Source organism: Antedon mediterranea, chromosome 1 (genome assembly GCF_964355755.1).
Source record: "Antedon mediterranea chromosome 1, ecAntMedi1.1, whole genome shotgun sequence".
NCBI lineage: Eukaryota > Metazoa > Echinodermata > Crinoidea > Comatulida > Antedonidae > Antedon > Antedon mediterranea.
The window spans coordinates 12,169,619-12,196,549 of NC_092670.1; the positions used below are offsets into that span (position 1 = coordinate 12,169,619).

The 26,931-nt window shown below is 34.0% G+C and overlaps 1 protein-coding gene across 1 annotated transcript in view; it reads right to left on the reverse strand.

Moving 5' to 3' along the window:
• The window catches only part of LOC140056641 (corticotropin-releasing factor receptor 2-like), a 43,979-nt gene extending 24,900 nt beyond the window's left edge, over window positions 1–19,079 (reverse strand). The window contains exons 1-2 of the mRNA XM_072102083.1: window positions 18,969–19,079; window positions 18,285–18,776 (exon numbers count right to left, since the gene is read on the reverse strand). Of these exons, the coding sequence (XP_071958184.1) occupies window positions 18,285–18,314 (30 nt within the window). The 5' untranslated portion in view covers window positions 18,315–18,776; window positions 18,969–19,079. The remainder of the gene's footprint in view (window positions 1–18,284; window positions 18,777–18,968) is intronic.
• Window positions 19,080–26,931: the final 7,852 nt, after the last annotated feature.

Consider the following 26,931-nt stretch of genomic DNA (forward strand, 5'->3'; position numbering starts at 1 on the left):
AGCAATATTTGACCAATCACGCGACGCGATGAAACCAAGCTTAACGGTTATCTACGAAGGCGCACACAGTATTTTAGTCATTGACTAATAATATGTTCAGTACCACTAGATGACAGATAGATGCTCCTGTTCATACGCGAATACGCACAAATCAAACGGTTGCGACCCGATTCCGTCCCTGGTATCCTAGTCACTGGTTTGGTTTGTAAACATGCGCAGCTTATTACTACGCTCTGTAAACTTCGTAGCGGTTCCACACCAGGGCAATTAATAGCATTGGTTCCACGTAATTTCCCAAGCGCTTGCAAGAAACATGCAGCTGCTCTTAGGGGCATCTTGTAAAATAGAAACTACGTGTGGCTCAACGCGAATTTACCTATTCTACGTTAACGTTAGAACCGCACAGTCTCTAACAATTATGAACAAAATAAACAGAAAGCAAACAATCTGCAGCTGCAATTGTGGTTTTATTATATTATTTGCATAATTGATGTTCATTTTTCGTTGCCTTATGTTTCATACATAATTAAGTTTTTATGATCATAAACCGCATACTGTGAGTCTACTGCGGCGCGGCGTGCGGGTCAGATTGGTAGTATCATTGGAGCAGCAAAGATTGTCTTCTTGTTTATTACATGTGCTTTTTAAAAGCCACTTCTAACAATACATATTATAATTTAATTATTGTTTATCGTTATGGTTTGGTTTATAAGGTCATGAACCAACATAAAAAAGTGCCTTCGTATTCATTTGCATTGTAATTGTCTACCAGTACAAATTGTATACTATATTAGGCCTACTCTAGGTTTTAGATGTTGAGATGATCGAAAGCGTGTTGTGCCAAACCAAATATTCGTAATAAAATCAACATTTTGGCATATATGACGTGTCATACGCGTGCATGTGGCGTAAAATACACATTTAACGTTAGGTTTACGTTTTGAATGTGTTCTACAACGTATCAGCCCTCTCTGGTCGTAGAATATCTTGTACGACACATGTAAGCCGGACAAGAGAAGTATATGCTCGGCCTGACCATGGGTTAAGGGTTAATTACAGGGTCAAGGGTAACATAAAGCCCAAAGTATTTTTCCTAGTAATACTAATCGATTTTACAACAGGGAACAGTACAGTTATTAGGCCATATGATTATTATGTAACACAAAAAAAAAAAAAAACTATTACTATCGGCGATAATTTTATTTTTAACAGCAGAAAAACTATGTACTAATAATAATTATATAATAAAGTCTCGATTGAGAGGTTGTTAACATTTGCTCATTTGTATATTGACGAAAATAAAAAAAAAATCCTGAATATGTATAATTTTCGACGATCGACCGAATAACAAACTGGACATTCTAACCATCATGTTGGTCCATGACAATAACTATTATTATTTTATTATTGTTTAGGATTTAATATCGAGTTTGATAAGCGAATTCATCCACTATCCTTCGTAAATGTGGAAATCCTCACAGACAAACGTACAAAATACAAGATGCTTACATAAAATCTATATTCTTTGGCACTTTTTTTTTGTCCCGAGAAAAAAAGGTCATGACATCTGAGCCATGACCATGGTACCACCAAGCTACAACTACTATACCTCATATAAAAAAATATTAAATCCCAGACGAACTTGAAACATGTTTTGCCTAAATATAATATACAGATTTGATTAAATTTTGGCCTAAAGGATTTTTCATATTATAATCTAATGTATACTATAGTTACACTAGAGCAATATTACTTTGAGAGATGCCTGAAACCCATTTTGACGTACGACAGTGTAATGGATTTAATTATACCAGGGAGTGACAACTCCCTGATTATACGAATTCATTAAAACAAATGTACGGTAGCATATGTCATTTAGCGCCATATGAAGCCAAGGTAATGATATAAATCAAATACTGTAATTGATATTTTAATGTCATGAGTTATAATATATCGTCTGTCAATCATTTCACCCTGCTTTGATAAATTTTATTTAGAACCTTTTCTATGATCTCTATATTTTTTATAAATTTATCATTTTTATAATATAATTTTGTCTTTTGAATAAACAACATATCGTAGATCATTATCGTCCTAGTATTAAATGGGCATTTGCATTCAATATGGTAGCAGAATCACTCTACTAGGCCTCTGTACCAGGCGTGCTAATTGGTCACGAACGTGTAGGTTGAAAAAATGTATAAATAGTTTTAACCCGAATTTTACTGTTCCACCTCTTTGTTTGGTTTGGCCCGACGACACGGATCAGTAAAGTTTAGATACATGGAAAGGGCACAAAGACAAAGTAGAACGTAAACAAAATAAAGCTAATATCCAACCACAATGCGAAGAATACACGAAATTCCTAATTAAAACCTTAGAGAATTAGAAGAGAAATAGGCCGCAGTGATGAACTACAAAATAACAAACAGTCAATATTTCCAGTTTTGCAGAAGAAACTCTTCAGTTTCAATTCGTTTATGATGAACAGTTTGTTGTTGTTTCTTTTTTTATTAAAACAAATTGAGTTTTTTTTAAACCACACCCAATGTTCTATTGGCAGCTTGTGATTGTTCAAAGGTTTTTAATGGCATAAGACGTGTCATGCAGCGCAACATGGCTCAATTGCGCACAGATGTGGACGTCTATGGGCGGCCATTAGGGCCAAAATAGACAAACGTTGCCGTACGAACAATTCCGCTCCCGTAAGGCAAACTAATGGCGTTAAAGACATAATTCCTCGAGTGACAAACAAATATTGCCGTACGGACACACAAACACATTGCCATATGAACAAATTGCCGTATGGTTAAATTGGCGTAAGGACAAAAATTGGCGTAAGGACAAAAATTGCCGTAAGGACAAAAATTGGCGAAAGGACAAATTGGCGTACAGTCTAACTAAATATAAACGTTGAGGGCAGCATAGTATTTTAAAACCACGTGACTGAAACCACTCTGTGTCCAGTCCTGCCAGGTATATAAAATATACCAAATTGACTATTGAGAATTCTCAACTATTACCACAGTACGACTGTACGACGAAGTCTACTGGTATATTCGGATAGCTAGGCTGATTTCCTTGTTAACTTAAGGGGTTCATTCATTTAATTACTGAATTCTGATTGGCATGGTAGTATGCCCTAAAGGAAATTTACTGGAATCCCATTGGATGGTAAGGTGGTAGTAGGACCATGTCCATCCTATTGCAGTAATAAATAAAGTTGAGCCACCTGCGACCATTACAATGTCCTACCATGCTAATGTAGGAGTGGGGAATTATGCTTACTACTGTTTCTTTCTTAATAATTTAGTACAATTATTAAGAATAAAGAATACACTTAACAATATAACAAATAACATTAATGTACGATGTAGTTTAACACTGTTCTTAACTATAGTCATTTTGGTATACTTGAGAACATTGATAAAGAATAGGATAAACTTAACAATATACAAAAAATAAAATTAATGTACGATCCCGTTTAACACTGTTCTCAACTATAGTCATTTTGGTCTACTTGAGCACAGTGATAAAGAATAGGATAAACTTAATAAAATACAACAAATAACATTAATGTACGATACCGTTTAACACTGTTCTCAACTATAGTCATTTTGGTATACTTGTCCAAGTCATATTCATCTAAAAGATAAATGCTGAGTAAACGGGACTAGTGGTCCTACTCTAACATCTGGACGACTAAGGAGGTACCGTACCCCAGTATAATCCAACTAAGTGACTACCAGGAGCAATTCGCCGTTTTCTCACAAATACAGTATCGAATTTCACTATAATATTAATAAATCGTAATTGAGTTACACTCAGATTTAAAAGATGAGGGCTGAGTAAACGGGACCAGTGGTCATACTCTAACTTTTACTGGACGACTAAGGAGGTACCCTAGTATAATCCCACCAAGTGACACCCAGGAGCAATCCGCCGTTTTCTCACAAATACAGTATAAAATTCCACTATATATAAAAAATCGTAATTGAGTTACACTCAGATTTAAAAGATAAATGCTGAGTAAACGGGACCAGCAGTTCCACTCTAACTTATACTGGACTAAGGAGGTACCCTAGTATAATCCCACCAAGCATGGATTAAGGAATATTATTCTATTCTTTAATCCATGCACCAAGTAACTCCCAGGAGCAATCCGCCGTTTTCTCACAAATACAGTATCAAATTTCACTATAATATTAAAAATCGTAATTGAGTTACACTCAGATTTAAAAGATGAGGGCTGAGTAAACGGGACCAGTGGTCATACTCTAACTTTTACTGGACGACTAAAGAGGTACCCTAGAGTATAATCCCACCAAGTGACTCCCAGGAACAATCCGCCGTTTTCTCACAAATACAGTATCAAATTTCACTATATATATAAAAAAACGTAATTGAGTTATTACACTCAGATTTAAAAGATAAATGCCGAGTAAAAACGGGACCAGCGGTCCTACTCTTACTTAGCCTATACTGGACGACTAAGGAGGTACCCTAGTATAATCCCACCAAGTGACTCCCAGGAGCAATCCGCCGTTTTCTCACAAATACAGTATCAAATTTCACTATATATATAAAAAAACGTAATTGAGTTATTACACTCAGATTTAAAAGATAAATGCCGAGTAAAAACGGGACCAGCGGTCCTACTCTTACTTAGCCTATACTGGACGACTAAGGAGGTACCCTAGTATAATCCCACCAAAGTGACTCCCAGGAGCAATCCGCCGTTTTCTCACAAATATTTATTTTCTAATACCATAAAAACCATAAATAAGACATGGCTTGACACAGGCCTTCAATGATCGATTATGTTGTTAATCCCCAGGACTGGACACAGAGTGGTTTCAGTCACGTGGTTTTAAAATACTATGCTGCCCTCAACGTTTATATGTAGTTAGACTGTACGCCAATTTTTGTCCTTACGTCAATTGTTGTCCTTACGGCAATTTTGTCCTTACGGCAATTTTTGTCCTTACGCCAATTTTTGTCCTTACGCCAATTTTTGTCCTTACGCCAATTTAACCATACGGCAATTTGTTCATATGGCAATGTGTGTGTGTGTCCGTACGGCAATATTTGTTTGTCACTCGAGGAATTATGTCTTTAACGCCATTAGTTTGCCTTACGGGAGCGGAATTGTTCGTACGGCAAAGTTTGTCTATTTTGGCCCTAATGGCCGCCCATAGACGTCAGCTTTCCGCTATACCATAAAATGATATACAACTTTATCCAAAAATATACAAGCCCAGGTGATCGTGGCAGTCCTTGTACAATTCTATATTTGAAGCAACCTTCACCGGCGACCTCTTTCCGAGTAGTTGGCCATTCACATTAGCGTAACACCCATACTCTTCCTAGTTTAAATTATTGGAGTGAAAACAAAAATCAATTCAGCAAACAATAATCGAAACCGTATGATTAATCTAACAATTATTTTTGAAATGTATAAACCATTTGTTGACCTACTAAACGAGGTCGTGATATTTTTCATATTATATCATTGTTCGATTCGTTAAATAGTGTCTGGATTTATTATGGCAGTATTGGCGTACCAATGCCGACTCACAGGGAAGAGAGTTATGTAATCTCGGTATTCCCTATTTCCATAGTGCAAAAATTGAATTAAATAAATCAAATATAATAGTTTATAATCCCCACGTTATATTAAATGTATATATTCTTCAAGCTTGATATAAATCAAGTAACTAATATCACATTCCTTTAATAAATGGTATCAAATGACATTTTACGATAATGTGATGGCACTAGTTACACTCCGTTATGCATGATTAATTAATAAAATGACGTAATGCATAAAAAGCATAACAAACGACGGAGAAAGATTGGTAGGCCTACTCTTGGTTAATTACGGGTACTGGAGGCATTCCTATTGTTATGTTATTATTACAAGCCAGATGTGAAATAAAGTACAAATTAATTTAGCCGATTGTCGTTATTTTGTACTTGCCATAAGCTTAATGAGAGACAACATAGTACTCTGACCGATCGATCATCAGTGAAACACAAACACTATACAACTGACCATCATAACTATTGTGCGGGGTTACATGACACATATTCCCAAATACTAAGAGGTAATATGTACTAATGTAAGAATCAGTTTGGACCTATAGAATACCCACAATAATACAGTTTTTGCAAAGTTGCGATTGCGTAATTAATATCAATTAACTTATTGTCATTGGATTGATAGCTTTATAATGTTAGTACTTTATTAGGTTTCAGGGATCTATAGGCTAAGGTCACTGAATAAGAGTAATTTGCCAGGTGTCACTAATTGACTTTCTATTACTTTCTACCATCAGGTAAGGTCGGTGTATAAATGCTTGACATCGGTTTAACAAGTATTGTTTTCTTTAGACAAGGTAAGCTGAATACTTGCTCCTCCCACTTCACGCATGAATTATTTAAACCAACTTGTCTCTTGTTTAATTCGGAAATTATGAGAACATTTGGATACGGTACTGAGAATCATAATGGTGTATTATGTAAAACTTATATCGGAAAATTCCTAAATACAGTGCCACATTGATTTTACGTCCATAACTTTTCATTAATTTTAAAAACAACTTCTATGATACAGCAGGTGCCAGTTGTCTAATTTAGCATTAGACCTACAGCTCCTTCTTATCATGTACACCCGGAATAAGCTTGATAATTACCAGTGCCCTCATACAAAACCATTATATCAAGCAAACAAACATCAAAGAGAAGGCCTACAAAAACTGACCGATGAAAACGCACACGCGTCTCCTCTAATAGTATCGTCAGTGTTCATGATGCATCGTGGTGAATTTATTGAACTTTTTTGATACGACAACAATATTCTTCAATTAATGTATTTGTTGTTGTTTATCAGAAGTTGCAAATCGATCAGAATTTGATGACGAACAAGAAGATTAGCTCCCTGATTAAATACAAAAGGCAGGTAATCGTGCGTCGGCACGTTTGATGTATACACTTTACACATGTTTTTATTTTCTCCAAACACATTCTGCGTATACCATACCTAGGAACAAAGCTTGGTTGACGCATAACTCTAGTTGACGACGCAACCTACAAAGCAACGCAAGTATTTGAGCAATCCTTGAAGCGGAACGGAGGTCATCCTGATTGGCCACATTTACATGCGTTCTGTAATGTTTTCATTTGAACGCCATATTGAGTATGTACAATTAATGTTAACAGATGCGCATGCTAAAACTCTGCTTAAGTTATGACCTATGACGGCATTGTTACATTAAAGGTCCGGGATATTTGAACTGTCTAACTCCTCATCTATCATCGTTTGGCAAAGACAGCCTATATTACTGGGGTAATAATGCTTGTAAAGCGCCTTTGAGCATGATTACTCATGAAAAGGGCGCTATATAAATGTGGTATTATTATTATTATTATTATTAGTAGTGTGATGCTCGAATGCATTACTTTGTCTTACACTAATAAGCCCACTACTTTAATACAATCAACAATAATGAGATTAACTACAACTTTGAACACTTTTGTTGAACAGAACCCGGAACAACCGTGTTCGGGCTTACTTCCAAAATGATAATATGACAATTCTAATCAAACTGGTTAACACTGACGGAAGGCCTACGCGTGTATGCATTAAGGTTGATGATTCTTAAAAAGCAATTTGAATTTGAATTATTGCTTATTTGGCGTGTCATACTTCAAGATATATCAACCATGTTGTTGTTGTTTATAACCGCAATTCACGACCCTCATCAATAGTGCCTTCAACATTACATATTTATTTTAATAGAACGAATATTTCAAATTAGATGTCTTCTATTATTACTTAATCGATAATCCGGGATTACCGAATCATCAGCGAAATTGTCGTCGGCCATCATCACATTGTTGATTACTGCAGTGTTGTGATGTAAACACGCGCAATGGCGTATGAGGCTATGTTGGTGATGAAATGTTATAAATAAGAAACATACCAGCTTAAGAAAATAAAACCCCTTAAAACGAAACCCCTACTTTTATTAAAAAAGCACCCATTTATTATTCGTGTATAGATAAAACGCGCTATTGGAAACAACACACGTCTTTCTTTATTGATTTTAACATTTTTTTTTAACGAGATTAATATTGTATGAAAAATGAATATAAATTTTTATTTCATAGTTAGGTCTACATTGTCAACAGTGTCAACATTACACACTATAGGTCTTGTGCCAAACTTTATTGCTCAGCTGAGTCTGAATGGACCATACTCATAAAATATTGTTGACATAAAATAAACAATGAATGTGTGTGTGTGTGTGTGTGTTTACTACCAGTAACATAGAAGGCACGACGACAATAAATAACAATGACGATGATATTAAATAATATTCTTGGTGTCTGTCTGAAAATTTGGATATATCTGTAAGGAGAGGCCAATGATAGAATAAATAACCGTGTTAGATGCGTGAAGCCTATTAACTTAGGTTGGACCAAGGCAGTCTCATTACAAGATAGGAACTCGTATTTAACAGTCCTTTGATCTTATATCTGGCTGCGACAAATATCAACAGTACTGTACATGTACATATTCTCTGCGCGGCGAGCGGTGTCTGGTAAGGGACGTGGAACTGATCGTGTTGCAGCCACAGATAAACTCCCGTTTTTAGATTGCCTTGGTTGGATCATGGAGGAAATTTTTTTTCATCCATGGTAGGATGGAAAACCTTACGGATGGCCATCATCTTTTTACGAAAGGCCTAACATACAAATTAGTGTTAATCGAAATAGAGTACCATCTAATGAAGGCTGGCACGTTTTATAGTATTCCCTGAACCATGTTTTAACAAGTTAGGCCTCTGTTTATCCTATCATCAATCAAGTGCACACAGAACGCTTTTATTCTTTTTTGGTCATTATTAGAATTTGAGTTTTTTTTGTGATACCGTGCTTTGCATCCAAGATTTATCTTTTCAACTAATGATCTTTGGCTTGTCAATATGCGGGCACTGTATACTTAAGAGCTATCGATAACCATGCTGACCAATGGTCTACATTGGACTGAATTATATAACAAAAACGTATCTTAGAATTGAACAACCTTGGTGTTGATATTCACTCGTCTGTGAACCTACAAACTTCATTAAAACTTTTAAATGTATATTTATATACTGTAGGCGTACATAATATTGTTAAAACATTGTATTGTATTTGTTTTATTGCATTACAATATGCGCCTGATCGACTATAATATCGTATACTATTATGTATATATAAGATGAGAGTTAAAACAAATAATAATGATCTTTGTGAGTGGCCGGAGGAAATGTTAAAAACCTCTGCACGTTCTGGCAATATTCCATGCAACTGACGAAAGTAAAAACCTTCCGGCCTGGAATACGAGTGTTTGCATCATCGCAACATATGCATTTGATTAAAATTATCTCAGAGGGCTGATTTGTTATGATTATGACCGAAAATGTTAGTCATATTAACTCATTTCCCCGGAGTGACCACGTAAAAGTGTTAGAGGTCCCGGAAGAGTCTACATCATTTTAACAAAAAGACATCCGGGAATATACCGCGTTGCTAAGTAACAACTAACAACTATATTATATACTTGGTTTAATCATCTACGGTTTTCACGACCGGCGGTTGAAATTTTTTTTTCTGTTTCTTTAGGCCTATAGATGACACACCAGTTAATAGCTTATTGTATTATTGTTTGGCCGGTCACATTTATTATTATTATTTGTATAGGGCGCTTTTTGTCATCTTTACAGATTAATTATTCTTATTATTATTTATGATTTCATAACGATACAATGTTTTTAAATAATGTTTTGTCTTCCCTTATTAAAGATGAACTCCATTTAATGTCATGTTCGTAATTTTATTCAACCTGTTTGGTTGTTGTATTTGAACTACTGCCAATGCATACAATTAAGCAATGCTATCTGGGATAACGAAGATTAAAATACATATATGTGACAAAATACATAGATAGCGGCTATTGTAGATTGAAGGTATGATAAACTATAATACTAATTTTTACATAATATGCCTACAACAGGCGTCACATGTATGATAATGTAATATTGTACAAAATACCAGAATTTGCCGTTGACGATACTGGACAAATTAAGGCATATGTAGAGATACAGAACAGAGAATATATTGAACTAAAACCTGGTTTTTAGAATTGTTGTTAAAAAACGGGGGTTTTCTGGCACTAGAAATGGCACTTACCGTTTCAGGAAAAAAAAAACCTTTATTATGAATAACCGATAGTTTGCAAACATCGTTAGGCTACACAAATAAATCAGATTGATCTAGAATAACACAGTATTATAAATCATCAAGGGCTACTGCAATTAACAAGTAATTTAATATCTGAACAAGTGGTTTAAAATAAACAAAAACACGTGAATCTTTCTAAGTTCAATTCAAGACTTTTCCTTCTATCTCATTAAGTGGGTAACAAGTTAAAGCAAAAATCGAACGAACCCCATGGGAGTAATAATGTTCGATGTTTGTCCTTTTCATGAACCCATTATCTGAGACCAACGACAATCCCAGTCCACCTTCTAGCCTACACAATAGCACATTTTCTTAGGCCAAAATTATACTATAGGATTTACAGAACTTACATATTACGACATAAATTCATTATTCAAATGGAACCCATTTAACAGATTTCATGATGAACGACATAGGCCTAAGGTAAGTAACCGACGACCAGACAGCGAATGTTATTAAAAGGGTTTGATTGTAAAATATGGAAAATTGCCAATTTCATTAATAGAAAGGACCTTCAACAAAGACTTATTTCATTCCAAATGAAATACCAGATCAGACCAACATTCCTAAATGGTACCGTAGTCCATAATACACTCTTTATGATATCGTTTCTTCTTCTTTTCTTTAAGTATTATCATTTTAAAATAAATATTTATTTTGTTCAGAAAAATAATAGTACTGCCTATTACTATTACTATTAATCTAGATTTGTTATTATTATGATGGACATAACACTCTTTCAATATTATAACCGTTTTACTTATTAATATTATTATTATTGCTATGTTTATGTTATTGGCCTTTGAACTTTATATTTCTTCCGGAAGTTTTTAAAATCCGGTACAGACATTCAATAGAATAATAGAATCAAGATACATTATCTATAGGCCTAGTATACAAAGTATTATAATTATATACAAATATTAAAGAGGTCATTCAACTCATGGCCACAAAATGTGCATTTTACGACTTGGATTTAAAGTTAATTGTTCATGAAAACAGTTGATTTCCTAGGCATAGTCACCATGGAGCCACATCGCCATCGCCCACTTCACAACTTTCAACAACAAGAAGGAAAGGTATTGATTTCTCGGAATCTGAACATGATTGGAAAGCAGGTAGAAAATCTACATAACTGTATTTTTATATAACTTTAATCGGTTCGAAGCGGACTATACTGTAGAGAGGCCTACCGAGTATAGTAGGGCTACAGTATTTCTAGAAAAATTCATCTACTGTATTTCACTTTTGTTTAATTAAGTCAACGAACAGCGATAATTAACATTTTATGGATGATAAAAAGTACAAAGAGAAAAACAATAACTTGCATAGGTTGGACGTTATAAATCACAAAGTGAAACAAATTCAAACAACGGATTGACTTGGTTCAAGGTTACTTTATGTGTGTCTCTTTTCTAAAAATAGAATAAGAATATCTGAAAATTGTTTAATTTGATTTTAAAATGTGATGTCCAATAAAGTTTGGTCCCAACAGAACGCAACGACGTATACACACCAAATAATGCGTGGAATATATCAATGCACAAGCGAATAAACAGGAAAATAAACCTAGGCCTACTTTTAACAGAACGATTGCTGATAGGCCTATCTGATAACGAAAAAAAAAATGAATTCAGCTGGGCCCGTATTATCTATTGGTATCTCAAACTTATTTAAAAATGCAATATACATTATGAATATGAAGCTTGGCCAATGTTGCTAAAAAGTTCTCTAACTAACCATGTCGACAAAAAGTAGAATTTGGTGTGAAGTCTTTTTTTTCACTTTTATTTTTTAGGCCTACATGAAACGCTATAGCTGTCTTCTGTGGCTCACCACTTTCCAATCTGCCCACTTCTAAAAAACTACATAAAAGGTTCTATTGACTGCTTCATAATAGATATTTCCTTTTCTAATTTTATACGTGACCCAAGATGACCGGATTCCAATGTAGGAAATGGTAGTGCGGTTATTATCTACCCACAGCGGTAACTAATGTCCTTGTGTTATATCCTTCATATACTATTTTTAGAAAATAAAAAAGCAACAGAAAATAAGGATGTCACCGAGTTACTAGCTTTCCTATTTTAAGCTATGTTTAGGCCTACATGCACTTTTCTCGCTCAATCGGAGTTACAGTTACGTGTTCAACCGTATAATACAGTAGCGTTATTTCAAATTGCCTTGATCGAATGTATATACAAGCTGTAAGTTATTAAAAATTCGAGGTACATCGGAGTCTTATTGGAGTTAACTACGCGACAGGAAGAGAGTTTAAAATAACACAATAAAGTCCGATGTTACCGTACTCTGATGCGATTTGGATTAGACTATGTTTATGCACGCTTACAGTTACTCTAGTGCGTGTGCGCGTGTGAACAGCTATATTTACATTTTTGTCTTCTCATAATCAAAAAAGTTTAAAAAAAAGAAAATAAACAAATTAGCGCAGTGTCCTGTTTTCTAATAAATTGTCACAAAAAGAAAATCGATAAATTGGTGACGTTATAAAGCGGATTGAAATCTCGAGTAAAGGTGTCTTCAATATGGGCGGAACCATTCAAAATCACGCCCTCTGTTGATATTAAATTAAGTGAGCGCTTATTATTGTTATCTTTCAGTCTATTGCTTTGGCGCCTTCACTTTTCTTTAAATTGATTTTTAATTAAATTATGTTTGAAGAACTAATTGTTTATTTTAAAATTACGAAACAAAATATTTACTGTGCCATTAAACCGATTTAATAGTACTTCAACTAGACTCTGAAGGAAGTAGAACAAATTTAAATCGGTATCTAAAAGTTATATAAAAGTACTAAGGGATCATGTCAAATTAGTCTACTGCAGTTACTGCAGCATCTACATGTTGTTTACTTTTTAACTTGTTTATGCATTTATTTAACAATGTGTATAACTTGCAGTGATTGCGTCATAAACTTCATTGAAATAAACTTATAAAAAAACATTAAAAAAAATATATAAAAAATATAATAAACCACACGATACGTTATTGCAGTAAAACAAAATAATAGTTACTGCAGTAAATGCAGTAGAATAATTTCAGACACGGTCTCTTATCTGACTTTTATATTTCCTCAAAAAAGATAATTGGCATTCCTTAAAAAATGCTTTATTGTAATGATATTCTGGGGAAATTTACTCTTTTTTTAGCAATTGTTAAAAGTTACAAAGGTGCATTGTGCTTTTTACTAGGAGTTGTTATTTGCTGATCATGATTCACCTATTGTACAAAAATATTTCAGATAAACCTCGAAAAGTTGAATGCAATAGAATTGGATAAAACCACTTTACAGCCAAGGCTGTGTTTTGTTCATAATTGGAAGAGCGATAACACGTAAACGCTAGTTAAATAGGGATCGCAAATTACCGGTAGGCCTAATGATGATGATTAATTTTGGGAGCCGTTTCCATTGCATGATGGTTGTACAATTGTGCAGACAAATATAAACATCAAGAACGTTTGAACAATTAAATGTGCTTTAGTTGAATTTGTGACTGATGAAGTGTTGCCTAATGTGCTCCAGTTTTATTATAGAAATTCTTCTTTAAAGCTTGGTTCCCACTAGGACGCAAGGCAAGGAATTACAGATACGCAACGCAAGCAACAGTTCGAATAATTCATCGCGCTTGTAATAGGTCAAATCATGTACGTTTTACGTTGCGCTTACGTTCTTGCGTTGTGTCCTAGCTAGAACCAAGCTTTAACTCACTTATTAATAATAGGCCTACGGTATTTTAATTTATTGCTTTTATCGTATTTTAATAGTGTAATTTAAATATTTTTACTTTTAAGTATTTTAATGTTGTTTTGCCAAGTAATTTTCGAAAATGTTGCACATTATTGCAACATTGATGAATAACATTAACTAGCTGTGCAAATTCTAAAAGTGAGAAGACGGTATACTGACTGGGCTAAGTTAAAACAGACATATACATTCTGGATAATAATTAATTGGGATATTGATGTCTCTTTTTTAAAATGAATTTGAAACGTTTGCACGTGGTTATTACACACGTCGTCTCGTTAATAAAAATAATACATACTAGGCCTAAATTAAATTCCAAATTACATTATAACGTCAATGTTTTTTGGCAATATAGGCCAATGTGTGAATAACTGATTTGTATTATAACAGATAAATCACTTCTTATCAAACATTAAATGTGCTATAAGAGACGTATGTAATAACGTTTAGTAGTGTGGATTTGTACCGTTTAATATCCGAATTACAAATTAAGTCTAATCACCACACGTAAATTCAAATCCACAGTAATGGGCCTATCATTTATCGAGTGGATGTAATTAGTTAATTCTTTAAATTCTCAACAATAAACCAGGGAGATGTTTACATCTCCCTGAATAAACTATGATTAGTTGTTTGCCAACAAGAAAAAAATGAGGACTAAAACAAATGAGAATGGTGCAAATTTACGACTATCAAAATAATTATTTATTTACGTTACTAGTATTAAAGCATGACTATTAAAATAACTAATTAATGCATATTCATGATATTAAATAAATTAGTTAATGAATATTTATGATATTAAATTAATTTGCTAATGCATATTCATGATATTAAATAAATTAGTTAATGAATATTTATGATATTAAATTAATTTGCTAAAATGTATTAATCATGATATCAATTTAATAAATTAGGCTAATGCATATTCATAATATTACAGTAATTTAATGAATAAATGCATATTCATATTAATTTAATGAATGAATGCATATTCAAGATATTAATTTAATGAATTAATGCATTAATCATAAAATTATTAATTAATGCATATTCATTATGTAAATTTAATTAATTTGGCCCCTAATGAATATTCATATTATTTAAATTAATTCATTTATATTCATGATATCAAATGTAATCAATTAATGCATATTCATAATTTAATTAATTAATGTATATTCATGAAATTAATTAAATTAAATACATATTCACATTATATTAAAGTAATTTAATTAGGCCTAGTTAATATATTCATAAATATATCAAATTATTCAATAGTTTCCATGAATAAACTAAATAATCAAACTCCTCCCACAATTGCACCACCTGGAGTAACCAGGTTTTTCTCCATTTCTTTCATTGTTTAAACCTCCGCTTCGCTGATACACAAATTATTGTCTTTCAATGCACGCGGTTATATAAATTGTTTTACGATCTTTTTGTTCGAAATTCTAGTTCCATAATCCTAGCCGTCACAGATGCTGATATTAGATACCGACCGTATTTGTTATGTAAATTAAATTCGAGCTTTTAATATTGATGTCCAAAATAATGATATGAAGAAACGAAGTTAAGCACTAAAAAAAATGCAATTTATAAAAATTAATATTCTGCACAAAAATGGAGGTACGTTTCTGTAATAACGCAAATTACGAGCAAATTACAGTGTTTCTTTGGATCATAACATTTATTTGGTAAGGAAACAAACTGTTAAGCTACATGTCTACTTGCTGAATCGCCATGATCCGTAAACCAAATAACAATTAATATTTTAAATAGCCGTGTATCTACAAATAGCCGAATGACGGCAAATGTAATCATTTATTCTGAAATATTTTGACAGAAAGGAAGAAATGAGATCGTTGACAAAATCCGACCGTAATCCTAGATAAACGGTTACAGCATTAATTGGATTTGTGAAAGATTCTCTCATGGGATACAATAGAGTAAAAGGAATGAACTGTATCCAAGGACATAACGCCTAACATTCCATATCATGCACTCGATCCACAAGCGGTATCATGTCTAGTGACAATTAACACAATGCAGTATCATGTCTTCTGACATCAACCTGTATCACATGGGATATTGTTATAGGCACGAAAAGTGGAATTGTAATATAGATCTTATACATTAATTTGCAGATTCTAAGTACGGTATCGCCTACAGCAACGTTTAACACTCTGCAGTATTACGTCTACTGCGGGCACCAGGACCATACCATAACATATTAACTGTAACTTAACCATCTCACTATACATAGTATCTGGCATATGGTGTGGCTAGATAGGGCCTACAATTAGTAAATTTTATTTGCTATAAATGGTACTGCTCAAGAAATCAAATTCATGGGATCCAATGGGAATAACGTGTATGAACTAGAGTTTCACCAGACCATGTGTTTCAGAGATAACTGGTGAATTCTGAACTGGGTGTCTTCAAATGACGGGATGCATCTTATTTTCATGACATACTACCTCATGACTTCTAAACTGATCTTCTTAGGCCCATTCATACTTTAGTTTTTTACCCGGGTAAGTTGGTTTTATGTACTGTACAAAGTTACCGCAGCGTGTACGCTACAAAAGTTACTTACAATCGCTTACAAAATCTATTCTTACGTTTCGTTTTATTAACATTCGCCCCAGGATTAGGAAATACGCCTACTAGTATTTATTTGCGAGGTTAATCAATGTCCTACAAAATGTAGCATGTTCTCTTTAATATTTCATCAATATACAATAGGAATGTGTTGACCTAAAAAGTACAGACACATTATTATTACCGTAATGTCTTTAATTAAATACTTATTAGCAATGGTACACAGACTAATGTTTATTGTGTAAACTATTCATTTATTTTTCCATCTGTGGGAAACCCAAGGACTCCAATTGTAGTAATATTTTCTGTTGGTATTGGTATTTGCTTCGGATTAAAGTCTAAAAACGATTTCACCAACATGCAACGACAACACGATTCCGCTAGGTTTAATATCTGTTCTATTTATAGATATCAAGTACAGTTTATGATCTGAATCAATTACTCAATGGAAATGTAAATGAATTATGAGATGCGTTTATATTTGTATTGTTTATAAATTGTAATGTAATACTTGCAGCCTATATATCGTAAATTTTACAGGTAGGAGGATTGTAAGTGTGGTAGGTCATAAATATATATTCTATGCAACACGTGCCCGTCATTTCAGAGCAGTATAGTATTACACATATTAAATTATCGATTATAGTTTGCCTAAAAACTCATACATTATGGTTATAATTACTTTTTATCACCGCACAAAGTAGTGCACAGCCGACAAAATGTTGTTGTGATCAAAATGCTCAAAGGTTCAATTTGTCTACACTGGGCCTAGCTAGAGTATTGGTTAAATAAACAATGCAAAATTAAAATATATGGTATAAAATACTGCTTCATCCATGGACCTATAAATTAGTTAGGTCCATGCTTAATCAATTCGCGGATTATGATAATTAATATTCATTCATGGTGTTTGATTGATGGAAACACCTCGTTTGTTCAAAAATCTACATACAAGGAACGATGAGTCGTTTTGATTAGTGCACGATATAATTTTGTTACAAAAATTTATTTTTTTAATAAGAATAAGATGTAATTGCTGGGTTTATCTTTGGTTTAAAGTGAAGAAGACTACATGATTACTAATTTTACTAAAAGTAGGTCATATAGTAGTGATGTATTAAAATGGGTATTAAAATATATCCTTACTAAACAAACTACTGTGCCGTGATTTGTGATATACCTGTGAAGTTATACCATCGTCTGATGTAGGCTTGGCAATAGGCCTAAGTTTTATAAAACATTTAGCTCGGAAATCTCGTCACTGACACTTTCCACAAAGTACTAACCGTTCCACCATTTACCATTGTTTTGCTTGTGGCACTCTCTATATGACATGACACTCGCGTGTATAATTCGTGCAGTAACACAAATAATTCGAGAATGTCAACTTTTGAGTTGTACGCGCAATTGCACGTATTCAATACATTCTAACATCGTAATTTAAACTTTTTAAACAAATTGTTTATTTTGTGAGCGCGTGTGTTGTCGGGGTTGGGACAGATACATTAGGTTGGGAGGCTTGCAAAAAGCCTAGAAAGGAGAAACGGGGGAGAAACCACTTATCTGAACATTAATATAGGCCTAGGCCTATTCAATATTTTGAAAGAAAGATGTAGGTACTTACGAATACATAGGTGATTGATGACAGCATCATGCCGGTATTATACAAATCAATCGATTATTGGAAATAGTTTCATTAACTCTTCAATCAATGAGGAGTGGCAGTGATCTTGTGATGAAAATTCAATTCAATTCACAACCGTAAAAATACAATAAACAAACAATCTTTAGTAATATTATCGGCGTGGTGATGTTTTAATAGCAGTATATATGCAGGCCGGCATTCCAACGCTGTTTTAGCTCATAACAACGGTTATCAGACCCTGATAACGTCTCTTTTCCCCTGAATACAATAAACCACACCAGCTTTGTCTCTTTGTTTAGGCGATTATTATCCTAGCACTTCAAACATACAAACTTTCCTGCTGCGGATACAAAGTATACGGTTCCTTCCATGTGAACACGGTCAGTTCAGCAGTAAATTGAGTTCAACTAGTGAGGAATTAAGCTAGTTCTGTGTGTGCTTAATACGTTCAGTCACGCTGTTTAATTAACACTGTAATATAAACAAAATCAAACAATATTTATGATTTCAATGCAACTTGTGGTTTTGAAGGTCGCAGTCTATTTACTCGTGCGTTTGGCTGGGTGTGTATATTTTTATAGATCTATAAATAGAACCCACGATAATATATACACAATTTTTATATATGAGCATAAAAAATATCATATTGGTAGTACAAATTACCTTGAAAAGTATAACAAATCCAAGTATAACATTTGTATTCTCTTAAACAGTAATGTCCATATCGAACAGAAGAGCCGTCCAGCGACAGAGACGTTAGCACTGACTTATCGCTACTCACACACTAACAATGGTATAATCGCTAGCTACTAGTTACATCTCGGAGAGAACTTCAAGGAGCATGCGCAGTTCTGATTGGTTAGTGAATGGGAGTGTCGAATTTATAAATATTTGGATTAGAAATAGACTAAAAACAGAGAGGTTGAAATAGGTTTCGCAAAAGAAAAATGGAAATTATGTAAGTGTATTATTTTGCTATTAATAGCTTTGATTTTGCAGAAAAAAGCTAAAAAAATGTATTTTTTAAATGTCTCCATCAAAATAATGGAATCGACCGAGCTTAAAACTTCCAGAGAATTAACACCGTGTGTATTATAAACTACTGTACGGTAGGCATACAAAAGTTCAATAACCAACTTAAACTAACGTACATGCGCAACGCATGAGGTGGTCTTGGTTCTCCACTCGGATGCAGTACAACGCACACTTTTAACCAATCCGACGCGATGGATCGTCCGAACTGTCGCGTGTGATTGGTCAACTCAACCTACTTACGTTGAGCGTACGTAATTTTGTTGCGTAAGTGGATACTATGTTTTCGAATTGCGACGACCAAACTACGTCATGTTAGTTCACAATGTGCGCATGTGGAGATATAGGACGGTGTGTCATCGCTCCTCAACTTGACATAGGGATGGTTTCTAGGTCCAGACGACCAATGACACGTCGATTGAAATGACTTCTGACCTAAGTTGGTCGCTGAATCCTCGGTCGACGAAAATCGAAAATCGTATATACACGTTGAATTCGTCAAGATTCATATTGTGTAAAATCCCCAATAGGCATACAGTAGCTCATAATCACAGTCATATGTTAGCATTTAAGTTAATTCGTGATTGAATTTCATCTGCGGAGATTATGTTTTTACACAGACTTGCGGCTTAATATGATAATACCCTATGCGCGTTTACACGTAGTTATGGAATACACACTGCTTGGTAATTACCCAAATTCGTGCAAATGCCTACTCGATTATTACACGCGTGTAGCAAGTGAGGCTAACAATACTTTAATTGTGGTGTGTTGAGTTCAGCAAATTATACAATATAATATAAAATATATATAATATTATAATTAAATAAATAAATGATAAAGACGCTAGTAAATTACCAACTGAACATTTTATTGCACTACAGGCTGTTTCATGAGTATGAACTCAATCTTCAGGTGCTTGGCTCTGAATGATAGTCATGAAACAGCCTGTAGTGCAATAAAATGTTCAGTTGGTAATTTACTAGCGTCTTTATCATTTATTTATATTTGGCTCTACATTTTGTATCGAGCACTTTCGATTTCATGATCTGCGTTAAATTTACCACGATTTAATATTATTATTATATATTTTTATTTTTTGCTTGATTCACAATTACACAAAGACACATATGGTGCAACGCTGTGAGTTTACAAATCACAAGCGGCAGTTATAAATTTCCATCGCGTCGTCATTGGTCAAATTACTTGCGCTTACGTTCTTACGTTGCGTCCACGTACGTGGGATCAGAGGTTTAAGCGTGGTTCCCACTACTAGCGACGCAACACAAGGACGTAACGCAACGCAAGTGATTGCATGCTTGGTTCCAACTAACGACGCAACACAAGGACGTAACGCAACGCAAGTGAATTGACCAATCACAAGCGATGGCTTATTCGCTTGTGATTGCTGTCTATAACTTCGCTTGTCATTGGTTAAAACGCTTGAGTTGCGTTTACGTCCTTGCGTTACGTTCTAGTGGGAACCAAGCTTTAAAAGTATACTACTGGGTGAGGCAACGACTGGACAAGTGTGAACTAGAAGGATACAATTCAAAGAAACAATGTGAAAATGTGACCGGTAAATGTGGTACATTGTGGATAATAATGCACGTGTAGGGAATACAAGGGTAAAAAGACATGAACTCGGTCGCTGCTATACGCCAAAGTCCAATATTTATAACGTTACTATCTTTCTTCTAATGCACGAAACATTACATTGCGCTTCTACCAAACGATGTTTTATCGGGGTTTTGCGATAATAAATCTAAATATAGCCTGTCGTAAATATAACCTAAAAATTGATTAGGCAAATGCACATGCCGTTATATAAAACATCGATATTATTAATAGCGTAAACTAAGATACGGTGGTTCATAAATACATGGCAATTGTTATGTTTATATAACGGGATTCGTATAGAAAGACCTAATAACATTAGGAGACACTCGGAAAAAAACAACCAACAATGATACTTAGGTAATTGTGACAATACATAGCATATACCTTAATAAATGAAATGGAGCCTTGTTTCAATTCTATAAGATGTAACTACCAAAGGATAGGCGACATGAATTACTGTCGATAAATAATTTGACGACATGCGAGCCTTTCCATAACATATTTCTTTCAATTTAAAGCTGAATTGTGTTTTGATGAACGAAAAATTCATCTATGTTTGTTGCCCATCTTCATATATTGTAATGTTCTCATCTGATTGGAAATATTGTTTGTCCGCGCCAAGCACATAAAGAATAATATCAGTCACATGATAAAGTGGAATAAATTAAGAGTCTATTTAGATTCAAACATATTTATTACAAAGGAATACCATACATTACACATGTTTCGCCCAACAACTACGCTCATAAAAACGTGATCCAAATTAAGTATCTAAGAACAATTGGCACGAATGACGCCCCATAGTAATATCCATGAAAGTTTTAAAAGACCTGGGGTCAGATTGATCAAACTTGCTTAGAAATTAAAGCATCTTAACTTTGTTAACTTAAGTCAGCTTTCAAAATTATCTAAGCAAAAATCTCTGCATTTTAAGAGACCTGGGGTCAGATTGATCAAACTTGCTTAGAAATAAAAGCATCTTAACTTTATTAACTTAAGTCAGTTTTCAAAATTACCTAATCAAAAATCTTTGCATATTCATTTCTAAGTCCTTTCGTCAAAAAATGGTTTGATAAAAAAAAAAGCTTCAGTTTTTTAACCCTGAAATACCACCCGATCCTCGGAACTGTATCGATATTTCTCCAGTATCATAGTAATGATGTTTCACATGTATCGCCGGTAACATTATAACCTGACCTTATATAACAAAGACACCACGTCCATGTAGTACATGTTATTATGTAGGCCTATATTACTGTATATAAATACCCACCGGTGGTATACAGAATATTCCATGAACTGGGCAAATAATTGTCGTATGTGAAGATAAAGCACCCGTGAGAATCGGGTAGGCCTACACTTACCGGTACGCAGGTTTTGTCACGTATACACGCGAGATATTTTCAAATTGTGTTTATATTATTAAATTTTTATAATAGGCCCATGGGGGTATGGTGAAATACTCTACAGTTATGGCCTTTAGTGTGAAAAGAGAAATACTGATCAACACCCACCGTTGAGTACGATTTGTTTATACTGTAGTAAGTAGAATAATGGAGGTAGAATTATAATTCTGTATATAAACTAATTATCATTGTATAATAAACATAAACATAAAAATAAATGTAAAAGCCGTATTGATTGGTTTTGGATAATTCATGATATAAACATGATTATACCAAGGTGAAGTGTGGATAATTAATGATACAAACATGATTAAACCAAAGTATTTACGATTCGTAGTGTATGAATGGAAACATAGCATCCAGGTACGTGACACGTGACAAGGCGTGAAAGATAGAACTGCAGTATTACTTTTATACATTACATCCAGGGTAACTTTATTAAATCATACCATTAATTTACAAACCTCATATTTTGTGGCGAATATATTATGGGGAAATAATTAGTCATGTATTACCACAGAGTAAATTACTCCACGGCATTATACATTTCACAATGCAATCAAGTTTCCATTTAAGTTATATAAATAAGTATCCAGGCCAAACAAATGGTTAAAGCTACATTCAAACTTTTTTTACGGAACGGAACACGACGCCGCGTTGTTAAATAATGGAAAAATAATAGAATTTAACGGCGCCGTCTTTCGTTCTAAAATTGTGAATGTATAGGGCTATTACGATAGACGTATATAGGTGCAGTAATATTTACCGAATGAATTAACTGCAATATATTAGAGTGTGCAATTCACTATGACTTCGTAAAGTTTGATTACGGGAAGTACGCGCAACACAAGCCACAATGTACGCGTAAGTATTTGTCCAATCACAAGCAAATGTTCCGATGATCCGATTTTCTGATTGGTCAAATTTCCGCGCGTAAACTTTCTGGTAGAAATCAAGGTTTAACTAGTTTTAATCGATATAACAAGAGAGGCAAGGGAATGTGATGTTATATACAAAACTAATGTATAATCATTAGAAATACCTTTAAAATATTATGCTTAGTAACTTGTCTTTTGAATCTATAACTGTGGCATAATTATAAAACAAAGACAGCAGTGTAGCAATATGCACCTGCAACTGAAATTACCAAGAAGTCCTAAGGCCTAGTAAACTCATTAATTAATTAATAACCAAACAGGAAAACAAAACTACATCGCGGTAACTAGCCTAGTGAGTTTGGTTACGTAAAGGTGATTATTTTGAAATATAATTTCATGAAATATTATATTTTGTAAAGTTCCAGTTCCTTGAAGCAAATCATGATTATCGATGCGCAGAATATCTTTTCATAAAAAAAATAAGGAATGCAAAAGCAATTCACATCCTATGTATAGATTACATGTACGAATGAGTGTGTCATAGGGCTAGTAAACAGGTAGGAGCATAAGTTGACAGGTGAGGTGTGTTGGTATGGAACGCCAGAGCTGACATAAATGTATAAAGGTAACACATCTAATACATGTTTATTCGATGGGTACTGTATGTTCTCCACGATCGATAGTTGCATGTTACCTGGATATTCTTATGTCCGCATTGATGAGGCGTGAATTGTGGGAGAAGTCCTACTGATTGATTGATTGAAATATATATTTATACTGGGTAACCTCTTCAGTCAAAGACTGGTCTCCCAGAGGGCCTAGTTATGATCAGTGGCTGTGATGTACTAATACACCGGGGTAACCCCCTACTCGTCTCGAAAGATGTACTAGGTTCTTTAAAGTGCACACGAGCTAGATGTGTACACTGGACCTACGGTTTATAGTCCTTATCCGAGAAGATTCTCAGGCATAAACTTAGTAATTTTTAATATTTATACCAAAATAAATAAAAAATACCTCGACCGGTGAGATATTTGTAATATTCACTCTTAAATCGAAAAGATCAAACGTTGCTTTGTACTATTAAAGGGAAAATCATATCGACTTGCGTGCACAATCTATTCATGCATATAAGCCGTAACCGACGCAGCTTTGTCTAAAGCGATTTCTTAAAATAACTCGCAGAAATCGCAACAATACCCTTTATTATAAATCTCTTTACCAATCTACAATAAAAGTATACAGTACAATAAAGTTATGCTTTAGACATTCATTTATAATGCATTCGCATCTGCTGTGGTTTAAAGCTCGACAGCATGAAATATTATGTATTGATTATATGCTTATTGTTATTATATTATATTAACATTGATAGGAGTATTAGGAACTCCATAGACAATTATAACCGTCAGGATTGAGTTGTTAACGTTACCGTGGCATTTCTTAAATAATTGACCAACTTTAAGAATTGTGTTACGTTTGACAAGTAAAGGCACAAATGGGAAATAAGCGTTGAGATGTTGTTAAACAGACATACACGTACAACATGATAACCTTAATTATTCATGTACTACCTTAACACACACTATACGATGTTATGATAAATCGACAAAAATGCTAGAATGATAATGCGGCATTTATATATAATCTGGCTGAAAGAAAGGTAATGCGCCTTGGCAGCAAAAAAATGTCGAGAATGCTCTGAAACCACTAAAATGATTGCGATAACATAATTATACTAGATATTGCAATATTGCAGTGAGTGCTGAGATATCTGGATAAAAGAAAATACTAATTTGTAGAAAATGTGGACATTTCACTAAATTTGACAACCGTAGCCTGTAATAATGATTTCACCAGTAGAGAGCAAAACCGTACTAGTAGCCTAGATTGTCTTAGGCCAATGTTTTGTGGTCAAACAATAACCTTTCGGTTCTGAATGTTGAATGAAGCGTGACGGGGATCAACAAGCTATGGCGCCATCACAATCCTCCGAGATTTCCAAGAATCAAAGAGATTTTCTGCATTTTTTTGGACATCAGTTTTGCTCAATATTTCATTCACCCAAAAAGAATCGTGTTTTAAAAATCTGGTGTAAACCTCGATGTACTGGTACATCTCAGCCCAGTCGTTGTTGACAGACGAATGTTTGGTACCCAGATAGCTAAACTAAACGTGGGCCTGAAGTTGAATTTTTATTTTGAATTTATTTAGGCCTATAGGCCTTATGTTTTGCTATTGTACATATCCATCAGAGGGGTATTAAAGACCGTAATTGTACTGGGAAAATGTTTAACTGCATTTGAAAACCACTGGAGTGGAGAAAGATTCATATAAAAGCAGATTATAACTACACAATATATATTTTTTTATCTATATAAAAGATAACTTACGAAGTATACAAAGTGATGCATGATAGTCAATCCCGGAAACGATTGCTCTGGTCTACATATCTACATAGTTTCCGGAAAGTCCGGTATAAATTACCGTGAAAAAAATTGTCGGAATAATTTAGGGCCTATCATCACCTAAAACGAATAATATCACTTTTATCAGTAAAAAAAAAAAATAGATACCATACGTTTTCTACGAATGATAATCTTCCAGAATAAAATGTGCGTATACTTCCTTCTTGTATAAAATAAAACATATAATGTTTCAATTCATTATGTTACATGTACGTAGTCAATATAAATCTTGAGCGATGTTAACTGTATACAACATGCCTCTATTCTAACCGTACGTTTGAAAACGTACTACATCCTATTCTTGTCTTCAGTGCGTTTCGTCTTCCACGAAGATGAAGTTCATCACCGAATTGACAAGTTCAGATTCTGACAGATCTTTTGACGTAAATGCTTGCTTTGACGGGGATAATGATGCATTCGAGCAAGCTGTAGTAAATGTTAAAAGGATTATATACTGTTTGCTATCATTTAGTATCAATAAGGTCTTAAGAGGGACTCGAAGGTGTTGGGATATTACCATACAAGTGACAGATAATCCCATCTATAATCCCATCTATAAGATATGGAATCCATTATACGACTACACGTAATCACGTGCTTCTTCGTTGATTCACTTTCTTTTAAAAAATGATACTAGAGTTACATCTATTGTCACTCATGACATAAATCGCCGCTCACAACATTTATTTTCGATGAGTATAGCCTCTTCAAGGCTTGTTTCCATAAATGTATACAAACTAATACAAAACAAGAAGCTTTTAAAACAACATGACCATAAATGTCTCATGATTAGAATATTACAATAATTAATGGATGGTTTAAACTTACTTTAACCGATTCTCTGTCCTGTTTCTATATACTTTGTCCAGTTTCATGAGAGCATTTTGTAATACACTGTAACATAATGTATCACATAAAAAATGTCATATGCAGAGAATCGGGTGCTTAAAGCCTACTAGTAGAGTATATGCTCGCCTCAGGGTACCTCCCCCATCCCAATGCATGTAAATATGATAAGCAGTACAAATACAATCTCTCTCTTATAGATAATAATATTGTTAGATTCAATAAAATAATTATAGGATTTACACCACCGACCTCCGACAAAGTTATTATTTTATATAATATATACCAAAATAGACATACGCCGTATTACTATTGGAACATTAGCAAAATCACATTAGACAATTAAACACAGGTTTAAAAATAACACACGGAAAAC